This window comes from Wyeomyia smithii, chromosome 1 (assembly GCF_029784165.1).
Source record: "Wyeomyia smithii strain HCP4-BCI-WySm-NY-G18 chromosome 1, ASM2978416v1, whole genome shotgun sequence".
NCBI classification, from domain to species: domain Eukaryota; kingdom Metazoa; phylum Arthropoda; class Insecta; order Diptera; family Culicidae; genus Wyeomyia; species Wyeomyia smithii.
Genome location: NC_073694.1, coordinates 179,425,226 through 179,438,831, shown reverse-complemented (window position 1 = coordinate 179,438,831; position 13,606 = coordinate 179,425,226). Strand labels below are relative to the sequence as shown.

General features: G+C 39.9%; 1 protein-coding gene across 1 annotated transcript; it reads right to left on the bottom strand.

Annotated features, from left to right (window-relative positions):
- Positions 1–6,249: 6,249 nt before the first annotated feature.
- LOC129717380 (deubiquitinase OTUD6B-like) lies at positions 6,250–6,804 on the bottom strand. The gene has a single exon (XM_055667257.1). The coding sequence runs from the start codon at positions 6,802–6,804 to the stop codon at positions 6,250–6,252; it is 555 nt and encodes a 184-aa protein (XP_055523232.1).
- Between the last annotated feature and the right edge of the window lie 6,802 nt (positions 6,805–13,606).

Here is a 13,606-nt window from a genome sequence, read left to right as displayed (position 1 = left end):
GGTAATGGGTTACTTGACAAAAATGCTTATTTGCATCATTGGCATAGATGACAGACCCATTTCTGAGGCGAATGGTTCATCCGGAATCAGCCAAGAACTCATAGAGAAATGGTTATTTTTCATCCAGAAGTCCCCAGAGGAACCTGTAGTAGGGGACATTTACATTTCTGCATAAAAATATAACGTGCAACACCTCTATCTTCAGGATTTTTCATCAGGAATCTTTCAAAAGACATTTCTGAACAAAGCTGTATTGGAATAGGCAGTTTGAGACGGTCGCTTGGTCTCCGCTCTTTGTCATGTCGTAGTCTTTTGTGTTTGTTTGGGTTGTGTTTAGGGTTTTTGAGTGTTCAATAGTCCGTGGGCATATAGAATGTATTCATGGCATCAATAATATCAACAATTTCAATAATAGTTAAAATGTGAATCTTCGCTTACCTTGCGTGTGTATTTTCTTACGTTGAGTGCGGCCTAGCATTCTTCGCCGTAGAAGACGTCTTCGGTGTCGCTTAGACCGTTGAGCTCAGAAAGAACCAGTGAGCTACCTATGCTGTCGCAATCTGATTCGCTGTCACTCAGCTCATAATCCGATTCCTGCATTTGATTGTATAATTTCTTTGTCATTGCCTTGAGTTCATTCTTATCCATACTCGCTTCTTGCCAGACATCTACGCCTATTCCGCTTCTTCCGATATCCTGTCTGATGCATGTCCGCCATGTATATGGTGGTCTACCGCGCTTCTTGGGCAGCGGAATGAAATGCTCTAAAGCTGTCCTTAGAATCCCCTCATTTTCGCTTCTAAGTATGTGGCCATAGTAGTTCAGTTTTGCTACTCTAATCTTATTGTTAACCGTATGGCCATCGAGTAGTTTCGGTATTGAAGGGTCAAGTTCTTCGGGCGGGATCTCTCTTCGTAGTCCGTTCTCCATTGTGTTCGTTGTTTCTTCTGTTCGCAGGGCATCTTCCTTTGTATGGTTCTCGTTTGTCTGCTCGCATTCTTCCCGGTGTAATTCGTTGTTAATGGCCTTTACATTCTTAACGTCTGCACTAAGGTTTCTTAGCGTTGTAATCATTTCTGATTCCATATTCCGTAACGAATTCCGTTTTCTTTTTAATATGGTTGCCACTTCCATAGAGTATGTGATCACTGGCGTTATAAGAGCATGGTATAGTCTTTTCACCGTGTTTTTTTTTTAAACTGGCACAGTTGGTGGAACGTTTTGTACGCTTTCTTTATGCGTTCTGCCGTGGTTGCTCTCCTTGTCAAGCTGCTCGTTATATATGCTCCTAAATAGCGCATAATGGTGACCAGCGGTAGTTCGTATTTACCAAATTTTTCGACGGTGTCCGGTGCTTTTTTTTTTGTTACGTATGGGTCTCTGATAAGGACCTTCGTTTTTTGGTGTTGATCTCCAGGCCTATGGACATCAACAATGTTTCCAGAATTTGTACCAGCTTCTCTACCTCTTCCTTATTCGAGCATAAGAACAGTAAATCATCGGCATATCCAAGTACTTCCGGCAAAAACACGTTTAGCGATAACACACCGTGATGGAGCATTAGTATGAAGAGCTGGGGGCTTAGAGGGCAACCTTGTTTAAACCTTTGGATTTCACTGACACATTGGTCCTTTGTCCAAACCATTGCAGCGATGTTGTCTCGTGAAGACAAGCTACTATGATCCTGTTTATTAACGCTTTCGAGACCCCAGGGTCCAACAGAATTGCCGCTGCCTTTGATATGTCGATTTCATCGAACGACATCCCTTTCGCCACTTTTCATCGAGTATTCTTCTCAGCACAAAGATTCGGTCAGTCGCGCTTCTTTTCGATTGAAAGGCCATCTGGTGACCTGGTATTGGGTCCACTTGGTTCTTCAACCGATTCAAAAGGATTTTGGCGTATATCTTCTATACACTTGGGCAGAGTGTTATGCGCCTATAATCTTCAACAGTCCGGGGGTTCGGAATTTTAGGTATTGGGATTTGTAGCGTATTCTTCCATGAACTTGGTACCGTGTTGGTCCTGAAGGCTTTTTTTTCAGTATAGCAGTGATGTTGGATAAAAGTGATTCAGAGTCGTACTTCAGGAATTCATTATGAATATTGTCAAGACCTGGTGCGCAATTGTTTCTCGTAGTCCTTATAATGTTCGACACCTCTGCCATAGTCGGTTCTGGACCTGCTTCTCTTCCGTCATCTTCGTCCAGGGTTTCGATGTGGGTACAGTTCCCGGAGTTGTCCATAATTTTTTCTTCCCAATGCTCGTTCTATTTTGTGTATTTCTTTTGTTTTGTTTTATAAACCGGAAGGTTTTTGACATTTGGGCAAGAGAATTTTCCTTTTTGTTATCCTCGAGGAATTGTTCTATTTTTTCTTCAGAATGCCTGTCGTAAGCCTTTCGTTTTTAAACTCTCGCTTTTTTGACACATTGTTTCAGTTCCGTATTGTTTCTGTCTTGTAGAAGCCTGCGCCGTTGGGCCAAAAATGTGATTGCATGTTTTCTTTTTGGTGTTATTGGTGATCCGGGATGAATGAGCATAAAATTTGCTGCTTCTGTAATCGATGACTCTATTTCTTTCCATTCATCGTCTATTGAAATATTTTCGTTTTGGTTTTGGTGTGCGCTCGCCAGGTTTTGATCTATCCGCGCCTGGAACTTTTCCTGTTTCTCCTTTTCTTTTCTTAATAGCTCTAGGTCGTATTCAATTCTTTCGACAGCCTGTGTAATACTAGGAGCCTTTTTGGGTTCTTCTTGTGTCCTAATTGCTTTGTATAGTAAACAGGTTATCATTTTGTGGTCACTTGATGGCATTGTGATAGTATGCTCGTATAGTTGGCAGCTTTAGAAAATCCATCTTAGTCATTAGGATGTGATCTAATTGCGATTGACATTGTCCATTGGTCCAAGTCCATTCAACCGATTTAGAGTTACTGAAGGTTAGGTAGTTTTTGAGTCGCAGGCTATGCATAAAATTCTTCAATTCCATTTCGTTAGGGTTTGATGTGTTATAAAATAAGCTCCTGCCGATGATTGTCCGGTCATCGTCGTTAATCTCTCCCATGCCGATCTTTGCATTAAAGTCTCCCAAGATGAGTTTTTCTTTTCTTCCTTTAGACAGGTTCAGTATATACCTTAACAGTTTACCGAATTCCGAGCATCCTTCATCACTCCCTGATTTGATGTATGTTGATATAATTATCACTTCTTTTTCGAAAATGTCACACAAATATGAGCACGAATTATCGCAAATTTTTTTGAATTTGTTGCTTTTGAACCAACTCTTTGCTATCACGATGGCTGTACCACCCCCAATGCGATCCCGCTTTGTGTGTTCAGCGTTAACATTAAACCAGTAGTAGTTGTTAGTTTCGATGCTGTACTCTGCTTTTATTTATTTATTTATTTATTTATTTATTTCGTCAATCATATATGTAGACTGGTTACAATAATTTCTAAACTATACACGAACATAAAACAAATTTATTTTGTGTCCTAAGCCTCAAGGACTTGAAATACTGTTTTAGTTTATACCGGGACATCGTAAAGTCAATGGCTTCGCAGTGTTGATTATAAGAATTCATCATACTATTTATAGGTCCATTTTTTGCGTATTTCGTACGATGATGGTTAAGAGCAAATAAACTACGGTGTCGAAGTTGTTGAATGGGTGCATAAAAGTTCAATTTAGAAAGTAGTACTGCTGAGTCAACGTTCTGCGAAACGATATCGTTTACAAATGAAGCCATCGCGTACTCTCGCCGTTCTTTTAATGTTTGAATGTCAATCAACATGCAGCGTGCCTCATATGACGGAAGACGATGTGCGGTCCAACCTAGCTTACGAAGAGCATATAGTAGAAATTGCTTTTGTACTGATTCTATTCTTTCTTCATGTACGCCAGGACGAGGAGACCACACAATGCTACAGTATTCCAGTATTGACCTCACATAGGCAATATACAAAGTTTTGATAGTGTACGGGTCTTGAAAATTGTAGCAGAAGCGTTTGATGAACCCTAACATGTTGTTTGCCTTGTGTATGATAGTGTTATAGTGGTCGATGAAATTAGGTTTAGAATCTAAGATTATTCCTAAATCCCTAACTTTATCACATTTCTTCACATTCCGATCCCCTAATGCAATTACAATTTTGGGCGTTGTTAGTTTTCTGCTAAAGGATATTACATTGCATTTTTTTACATTTAATTCAAGTAGGCTTTTCTTACACCAGATGTAAAATGTATGGATTTCATTCTGAAATACATTGATGATACTTCTTGACTTTTTATTTCCAAAAACAGCTTCATGTCGTCGGCATATATTAGAACTTTAATATTTTTGAGGATGAAGGAAATGTCGTTTACGTACAAAATAAAAAGAAGTGGTCCTAAGTGGGAGCCTTGGGGAACACCTGGAGTAACTTGAATGGGATTTGACCTTTTTCCATTAAATTTTATTATTTGTTGCCTGTTTGTTAAATATGATTCAAGCCACTTCAGGAGACCAGACTCAATTCCAATTTTTTGCAGTTAAAAAAGTAGCATTGGTATGTCAATACGATCACATGCTTTGCTAAAATCTGTATAAAGAGCTTCAACATGGTTCCCATTATCCATTGCATTCAATGAGTAATCTACGAATTCAAGTAAATTTGTGGATGTAGAGCGGCCTTTGAAGGAGCCGTGTTGTTTGTCAGTTATTCGATTTTTGACTTGAGCAAATATCTTTTCATTGACAATTGCCTCAAAGAGTTTAGGTATGCAAGAGATAATAGCGATTCCACGATAATGACGTATGTCAGATTTACGCCCAGATTTGAAAATAGGCACTAAAAATTAGCTTTTCCATATATTTGGGAAGACTCCAGTTTCCAACGACATATTGAACAGCCAGAACAAAGGAGATGTAAGTTCCTTCGAAAGATATTTCATGAGTGCTGGAGGTATTCCGTCAGGTCCAGGTTCTTTGGAAGGGTCTAAATTTCTCAGACCCTGCAAAACATCCTGTACCTGAAGTTCGGCAGCTTTTTCTTGTAGTCTTCGAGACCGTTGCTTGGCATCATAAGTGGACCAGTCCTGCTTCCATTGCCATTTGTTACCCAGAAATCTCCATCCTGGAGATGTGTGGTCCGCTTTCGGGTAGTAAGATTTTTCAGCTAGTTCTTCCTGAAGATTTTTTTGAGGTTTTGTACTGCATGTGTTGGTCACCTGAAGATTGGAGACAGTCCCTGAGACAAATTTCACCTCCTCGAGTATTTCAGTAAGTTTTGAGTCGTTATTTGTATGAGGTTTCAATGACTCAGCCTCTGCGATTGAACTAATAAAATTGCTAGTCAGGCTTGAGAGCCGTTCGTCAAAATATTTATGTATTTTTTGTGGCATCGTTGAAAACGACTCGCTGATGCCGGTCAATGTCGTGTGCAATTTATTGTCACACGACTTTATGTGCTGCCTGACCGCACTGCACATGTTTTGATTGCTTTTGTTAATCGCTGACAAAGTTTCTTTGACATCATTAAGCAGGTGCTCAATACTGTCGTACATTTCTGACACTAAGCGGAATTTTTTCATATCCGCGGCAATTCGATGATTGGCGTCCGTCTGTCGATGTATTGCCTCCACAAGCTGCTCCTGTTGATAAAGCAGCTTCCGTACGTCAGCTTCCTTCCGGAGAATTTCTTGACATTCCGTACACACTGGCGCCATATAAGATGTGATGAAAAGTTCGCGGTGTCGTTGTACGCCGATACACGCAGCATGGTAAGTTCTACTGCAGAACTCACACTTCCAAAGAAAGCGGTCGTCGTTTATGCTGCACGAATTTACACCGCACGGCATGGTTATTTACGTTAATACACTAAGCGGAAGAGTTACGACACGGTCAGCAAAAACACGCGACGTTGTCAAAGTGTGAAAAAAAAACAAAAAAAATGTATACTATACAAGTTAATTGCGGAGCGAAAAGCAAACGCGTCCGCGCCCGATGACTATTCGAGGCGAAAAAATCGTGGCTAATCGTGTCTCTTGTAATGCGATGATGTCGAATCCGTAATCCGCGAAGTATTTGTCGATGTCTTCTCTCTTTTGATCCTCTGAGCAGCCCCTGACGTTTCATGAGAGAATTGAGAATTTTGTTCGATCTTCTTCGATACTGGAGGCCCCACTGATCGGATTAGCACTCAGTTGGGTACTATTTGGTGAGCAATTTGTTTGTATTTCTGTTATTCTTCTTAGAGGTAATGAAATGTTTAGTTCTCTGTTTTTTGATTCCGCATTTGCCCTTCTTCTGTTTCTTGTAGAGGACCTGTAGAGGACCTTTGCGTCACACTGTCATAGTGGTTCCGGAGTGCGTTCCTAGAGTTTCGTGTCGCAAGGCGGTATGCTATCCTGAGGACTCCGAATGCAGCCAGTTCTCTATTGAACATTATTATAGGACCGTTCTCATAGTACACATCTATCCTTCTGTTGAGAATAGTCGCAGCCGGCGCTATAGTTTCCTGTCCACCCCACTCATTTGATTCTGCTATATTTCGAAGGAATTCTTCTATTTTGCCCTCCACCGATGTGTGCCTCAAGTGACTCATTTCCTCTACCGTATCCACCAGTGATGCACGGAAGTTTTCTATATTACTCCGGATATGTTCCACAATCCTTCGGCGAAGATTCCTTACGTTTTCATAATGCTCCACCGACCCTACTTCTGATTTGAAATGTTGGTGTACCAGTGCCGAGAATAGGCAGTGACCATCTCCAGGCATTCTGCGGACCAAGATTACTCCCTCGTCATAATCCATGTACTCCATTCTTATTTGTTTTTGCACTTCTTCACTTATATGTCTTCAGCGTTAGGACAGTTTTTAAAATCCTTATGTACATATTTAGTTTAGTAATTCTGTTATCTACCCTATGATGAGAGGAGGAGGATAGGATTAGAAGCCAATTTTGTATGAGTAATTATATGTTAAATCATTATAGAAGAGATGCAGTGTAATAAAAAATAAACAATAATAATAATAATAATAATAATAATAATAAAACAAATAAATAAATAAATGAAAAAAAAATTAGTTCAACGATGCAGGCTTCTGGTATGCTGGGATTTCTATTCTCTTATTCGTCCCCGTGTAACTGGGTATGAGCCATTACCAGTATTATATTTTTTGCACAAATATTAATTTTATATGTATAGCATTTCATTTTTAATTTATCAATTTACGACTTAAAAGTAATAAAGAGCGTGCGGCCGCGCCTGTTATTGATGTTTAGAGTTACATAGCTACTGATCCCGGTAAATTTGAAGTTTTGCTTACAGAAATATTGTTGGTATGACTCAGTTGTCTTTTGGTCTGCAACATCACAACTGGGTAACACTCGTGTGCATCTTTCATTGATTTGTAAAGATGCAGACAAGCCCTGGAACCTAGGATGCAATCAAGCCTCCTCAAGGTTTTACTTTTGCCCAGGGAATTACATGATTGTTATTTTCAATTTTTTTGTTTTCATGATTATTCAGGCTTCTTCCGTTCTCTTGATTTTTGCCCAAATTTCCTATTCTACCTGTCAAACCCCTTGGAGAACTAGACTTTCTCTCACACAGAGTGAGTTATTATCCACATTTAGGCGTAGAGTATTTCAGTCGCAGAGTTCTTTTTCATTTTTTATCATCACGTGTTAGGGATAAACATTTATTTGCTCTCTCAGTTTAAGAGGGAGTAGTTTTCGTTAGCTTCTCCTTTACTAGAAGAGAAGTTGGCCAAATATCAAAACATTTAGGTTCACATTGAAGCCACATCCTAACCGTTTTCGAATTTAATATTATAGGAAGATTAACAACTCACCATGGGTGCGTATTCTGCAGAAAGTTCGATTGTATACTGTTTTTGTCGCACCCCAGAGCGATGAGAACGGTAACGCAATGCTCAGTTGGTCGCCGAGCAATTTATTTCATTTTTCTTGCGTGCGCGGATGAGCAATTCACAAGAGTTTCACTGGATTTTTGCTCTGTCAAATTAGGAGCGTTTTTTCGTCAGAGAAACTATTACTCTGCGCTCTCTCTACAGCAGATGGTGTGATGCACATTGAATATAAGCTCGCAGTTGTTAAGAGGGAAAAAAACTCTTTCTCTTTAAGATGAAGATGAGCAAAACAAAGCCTGTTCAAGATGAAAAATATCTTGAGTAATCCAATCGAAACTCAATCCCAATTTCAATTCTAATCTTGATACAAATCTTAACTCAACTTCTGATCACAATTCCAGTCAAATTCAAACTTTACCACCAAATCGAATTTCCCATCTTGGTCCCAATCCGAAACAAAACAAAATTCAACTTGCGATTGCAATTTCAATTTTGAGTCAAATCATAGTCCAACTATAGTCCGACACCGGAGCCCAATTTCAATTCTAATCTTGATTCCAATCTAAAACGCATCCTCCAGCTTCCTAACTTCTTAAAATTTCAAACTCAATCTAAATCCAACTTTGATTAAAATTCCAACTTCAATTCAAACGCAAATCGAAACCCAATCCCTATTTCAATTCCATTTCTCATTTCCACATGAATCCTCATATCAATACTTATCTCATTTGCCATACCAATGACAGTGAAATTGACTTTAAAACCAATTTTTGATAATGTTCCAGAATTTTTTTTTGTTTTCAGGTTACTTTCGTTACTGTTTCAAAAATTTCTTCATCAAAAATTTTATTGTAGCTAATTTTTCATGAAAAAAATTAAGAAAGAATTTACACCGCGTTCATTGATTCCAAATTGTTTATTTAGCTATCTAATAGTCTTTTTTTTTCTTCCAAGCCGAGAATCGAACGTTTGAAGTAAGGAACCAATTGCTATACCAATCCCGGCAGATGATGCAACGAGAGAAATCAACCGCGTAATTCGGCAACAATGGAACAGTCAGAGGCTCGCAATGCAAGACGCCAAACTACGACAAATCAAGTTCGAAAAATGAATAGACTACAACAATCCCGGAGACCAATGGGTCTCAACTCGACTAAGAATTGGGCTCACAAAACTCACCCATACCTTCTTACTCGAAAAAATACACCACCATCGATATATCACACCCTCTACTGAACTGCAGGAAACACTACAAGGAGCGCTCTGAAATGAAACAACAATTGAAACAAAAGTGAATACTTGAAAGAATGTGAATTGTACAATTTAATATAAACTCATTAAAAGATTTTTGATACAGACAAGAATGCATTTATAATGTAAAGTGTCTAAAATTATTAAAAGAAAGAAACATACAATAATAAAAACTGCATTCGTGTAAATTTAAAATTACGCAAATTTGAAAAAAAAATAACACTAATGTCTTAGTTTCTTAATGCCTAAGTTCTCACATTTTTTCAGGAGGAATGGGCATAATTTCCAATTGTTTATAGAATCTAACTTACTTGTTACTAGGGACCATCTGCAAATTGTCTGGTAGTTCCTATTCATTCTGAATGAAAAGTTCCAGCCATTACATGATCCTGTAAAAAGTGGTGCTTTATGTTAGTGTGTTTCGCACGTCTACATTCTGTATTATTTACCATACCAATGCACCCGTGGTTGTCCTCATACAAAACAAATGGTTTAGCAGCTTGCAGTACACCTAGATCTTCCAAAATGGCTTCCAATTAGATAACCTTGATTGGGAAAAAAAGTCCCCTTCAAGTAACTGACAATTTTCTTCAGAGTTTACTTACCTTATCAGTCAGCTCCAGGCAAAAGTGTCTCTTGCTGTTCGAAAAAGTCGTCTCCATTCGATTCGGTCCATGGCAGCAGCTCGCCAGCCATGTCGTCAGCGGAGGCCCCGCAGGTCATCTTCCACTTGATCATCTCGTTCCAGTCGGGTCGTTATCAAGCCCGTGTGCCTGTGTGCGAACCATGGCAAGGTTTTTTTTCTTATTCTCGAGCTGTTCAAAAGAACTAGTTCACCTACTCACTGTGGTGGACCGTTTTCCCCACCTCTACACGAGCATGATCCATGTTTCGTAGCCTAGAGGACTACTGGTCTGATCAATGTTTCGTAGATGGTCAACTTCATAAGGCGACGTCCTCCGGAGTCCAAATTAGGCACAATTTCCTGCCATAGGACGTCGACGAATTCCTCTGCTGGTGTCGTTGTCAGCAATCATCAGTGAGCCCAGGTATACGAACTCGTCTGCCACCTCGATTTCATCACCGCTACTACGAATTCGTAGTGGGAGGTTGATACTGTCTTCTTTGAACCTCTTCCTCTCAGGTACTTAGTCTTCGATGCGTTTATGGCCAGTCCAATTCGTCCGGCTTCAGCCTTCAGTCTGATGTACGTCTACTTTATCTTCTCAAGGGCTCATGCTACAATATCAATGCCATCGGCTGATTATCCTGGAAACCGTAATCGTGCAGAATTTGCCATAGCTGATCTCGATCGATTGTGTCGTACGCCGATTTTAAATCGATGAACAAATTATGTGATCGGCTGCCATCCGATCTCGCGTTGGCCCATTCTACCCAACACTATAAAGCCAGTCCCCAACTCATTGGTGGTGCCACAGCTCTGATAAAAGGTAATCTTTCGATGTTCACTCTACCATACTTTCTGTCACGACCAGCAGTTCCTGAAGTGAACCTCCTAAGCCTAACGATCTCAACTTCCATGTAAGTACACTAAAGTCGCTTTTTACGCGGGGGATACGTGCCGCGTAAATTCCGGAATCCACGTAAAAAAAACCCGCGTAAAAAAGAACCGCGTAAAAAGCGACCTTAGTTTACTACTGAAAAAAATGCATTCCTGGTCTAGTAACTTCCCTTACGCATTTGTTTCGCCTATCTATATCCCCTGGAAGATTCCCCTTAGCTTGGAAGCAGGCGTTCATGTTTCTGGTACATAAAAAAGGTGATCGTAGCAATATTGACAACTACAGAGGAATATCGGCGTTGTGTGCTACATCCAAATTGTTCGAGTTAGTCGTTATGGAATCAATATTTGCTCATTGTTAGAACGCCATCGCGTAGGAGCGACAAGAAATCCTTCCTAAACGTTCTTGTGTGACGAACCTTATCTGTTTCACCGGTTATGTAATCGATAGCTTCGTTGAGCGGTCTGAAACTGACGCGATCTACACTGATCTAACTGCTGCATTTGGCAAGATTAACCCTCGTATTGCCATTGCAAAATTTGGATCGATTTGGTTTCACTGGCAACCTGTTGAGCTGACTGGATTCTTATCTCTCTGGACGGACGATAAGTGTATATATATCTGAACGGCGACGATATATCTGAATCATTTTTTGCAGCTTCAGGAATTGCACAAGGCAGTCACCTGGGTCCGTTAATGTTCCTGCTTTTCTTCAACGACATAATAAAGTCATTAAAATGTCCCCGACGGCATTTGCGGACGATCTGATGTTATTTCTCAAAATCAATAATAACAGCTCTATTTCTGCAACAACAGCTTAACGAGTTTTCACACTGGTATAAACTGAATCGCATGATACTTAATCCCACCAAGTGCCAACTAATTACTTTCACGAGAATCTGAATATAATATAATCTGAACGGCGTACCATTACAGCGTGTAGACCATGTGAAAGATCTCGGAGTTATTCTCGACGCTAAAATCACATTTAAGCAACATGTCTCCTTCATCGTTGCGAAAGCTTGCAGGCAGTTGGGATTGATTATTCGAATGACACGCGACTTCAGAAACTGTCTGGAATACTGCTGTCCAGTTTCCAGGTCCCTCATTACAACAACGCAATTCATCGCATCGAAAGCATCCAGCATCGGTTTATTCGCTATGCCCTCCGTTTGCTCCCTTGGAGACAGCCTATGCGGAATACTCGGTCATGGTGGTTTCCGACGCCCTCACCGCTAGGATTGATTGCCCTACAATTCTCCGTCAGATCTATTTAAGTGCACCAAGAGTATTACGCAGAGTTTCATTGCTTCACATTCCATTCCGCCGCACCAACTACAGCGCAAACAGTGCCATTACTGGCCTTCAAAAAGCGTTCAATCGTGTTTTACAAGTGTTCGATTTTCATCTGTCTGCTCGCGTCATCAGGTCTAAATTTATTTGAATGTTCCGTAGTTTATTGTATTGATGTATTAGTTTATTAATGCTTTAGTAACCACTAGGGCTATTTCTGCCTGTTGGTAATTTGTAATTTGTAAGTTTTTAATTTGGAGATTGTTCCGATCACGTATTTACTTCTTCGTTATTCACAATGTTTGGTGTTTTACGGGGCGGCTTGTTCGCCGGAAGACCATCGTGTCAGCTCTGCTCTGAGTCCCACACTGACACCAGAGCGTTGGTCTGTCGCTCCTAACATGGAGATCAGACGCTGTTTTGAGCCGCACCATCTTGGTGAACAGACGCTCAGGTTGGTAAAGCATTTCCTCTACCACCGATATACGGTTAACGCGCCAATGATCAAAGTTTGCAAGTTGCTTTTAGTAGGGTGTTGTTGTTACCACATGATGTACATCATGCTGCCCAACAATTCACGCTAGGGTTGATTCGTGCCACAACTTGATTCAGAAACACAAGGCCTGTCTCCTTAAGTATCATCACAGAGTAATCATAAATAATCTTTAAATTTACCTGTAATAATTTAGTAGAATTCATTATGCTCGTCTGAACATGTTTTTATAAATCTACAGAAACTACAACGACAATGTTATTGAGACTGCTTTGACATCATCTAGTACAGGGGTTTTCAGATCATCGATTATTTGGAAGCTTTTGCAAGTACTACGTGACGATGACAATGCTAATCCCAATTCAAAAATCCAGGTGCTCCCCCGGGCAGTAGATCTTGAAAACTTTACAGAGCAGAGTACATCTAATCATTTGTTTTTACACAAACAATTATTGCCAACAGGTGGACTCCTATACTATCACTGGCTAAGGTTTTAAAAATTTTAGAAAAAGCTTGTAATTCTCAGTTACTTGATGCCTATATCCTAATTTTTGTCTTCACTCCGAATTGATAGATATCACCACTCTTTGCACTTCTAGTCACAAACACTAGTGTACCACAGATATTGGCCTCTGCTCGTTTCAAAAGGCCATCAGTTGAATTCTGATAATCGCGGTGAAAGGTGTAATTATTAAGTAACATGTCTTAAACCAGAAAATTAGACAAAAAATCATTTTGAATATGTTAACGCTTAATCGTTTGCAGCTAAGAAAAATCGTCACAATAGTTTGCACGCACAGGTTGCTTCGATTTCAACGCTCTTTGATAAGGTTTATCATCCTGTAATTTTGTAGGTTCTTCATAAAAAAAAACGCGCAAAATATTTTTGGATTCTCATGTCGAAACATTTCATCCAGTGTTAAACATAGCTTACTAATCTAAACCGCTTTCCGGTTTAAACCGCCAATTTATAAAATCTCAAACAACAAGTGTCAACTAGCGACATGCTTACACACGCCAAATTGAATGGACCATGCCGAGAGAGAGAGAGATCATCCGGTTGCGCCGTGATATTTCCGAATCCACAAACTCGAAATGGCACATTAGAAGTGCTAATTCACGTAAACTAGTTGCAAGTCGTAAACGGTCCTCAGCAGGTTTACACCGGTTAGAAGAACAATAATAGGGG

Coding starts and splice junctions, on each gene's coding strand:
- LOC129717380 (XM_055667257.1), bottom strand. CDS start 6,804: ATGGAGTACATGGATTATGACGAGGGAGTAATCTTGGTCCGCAGAATG.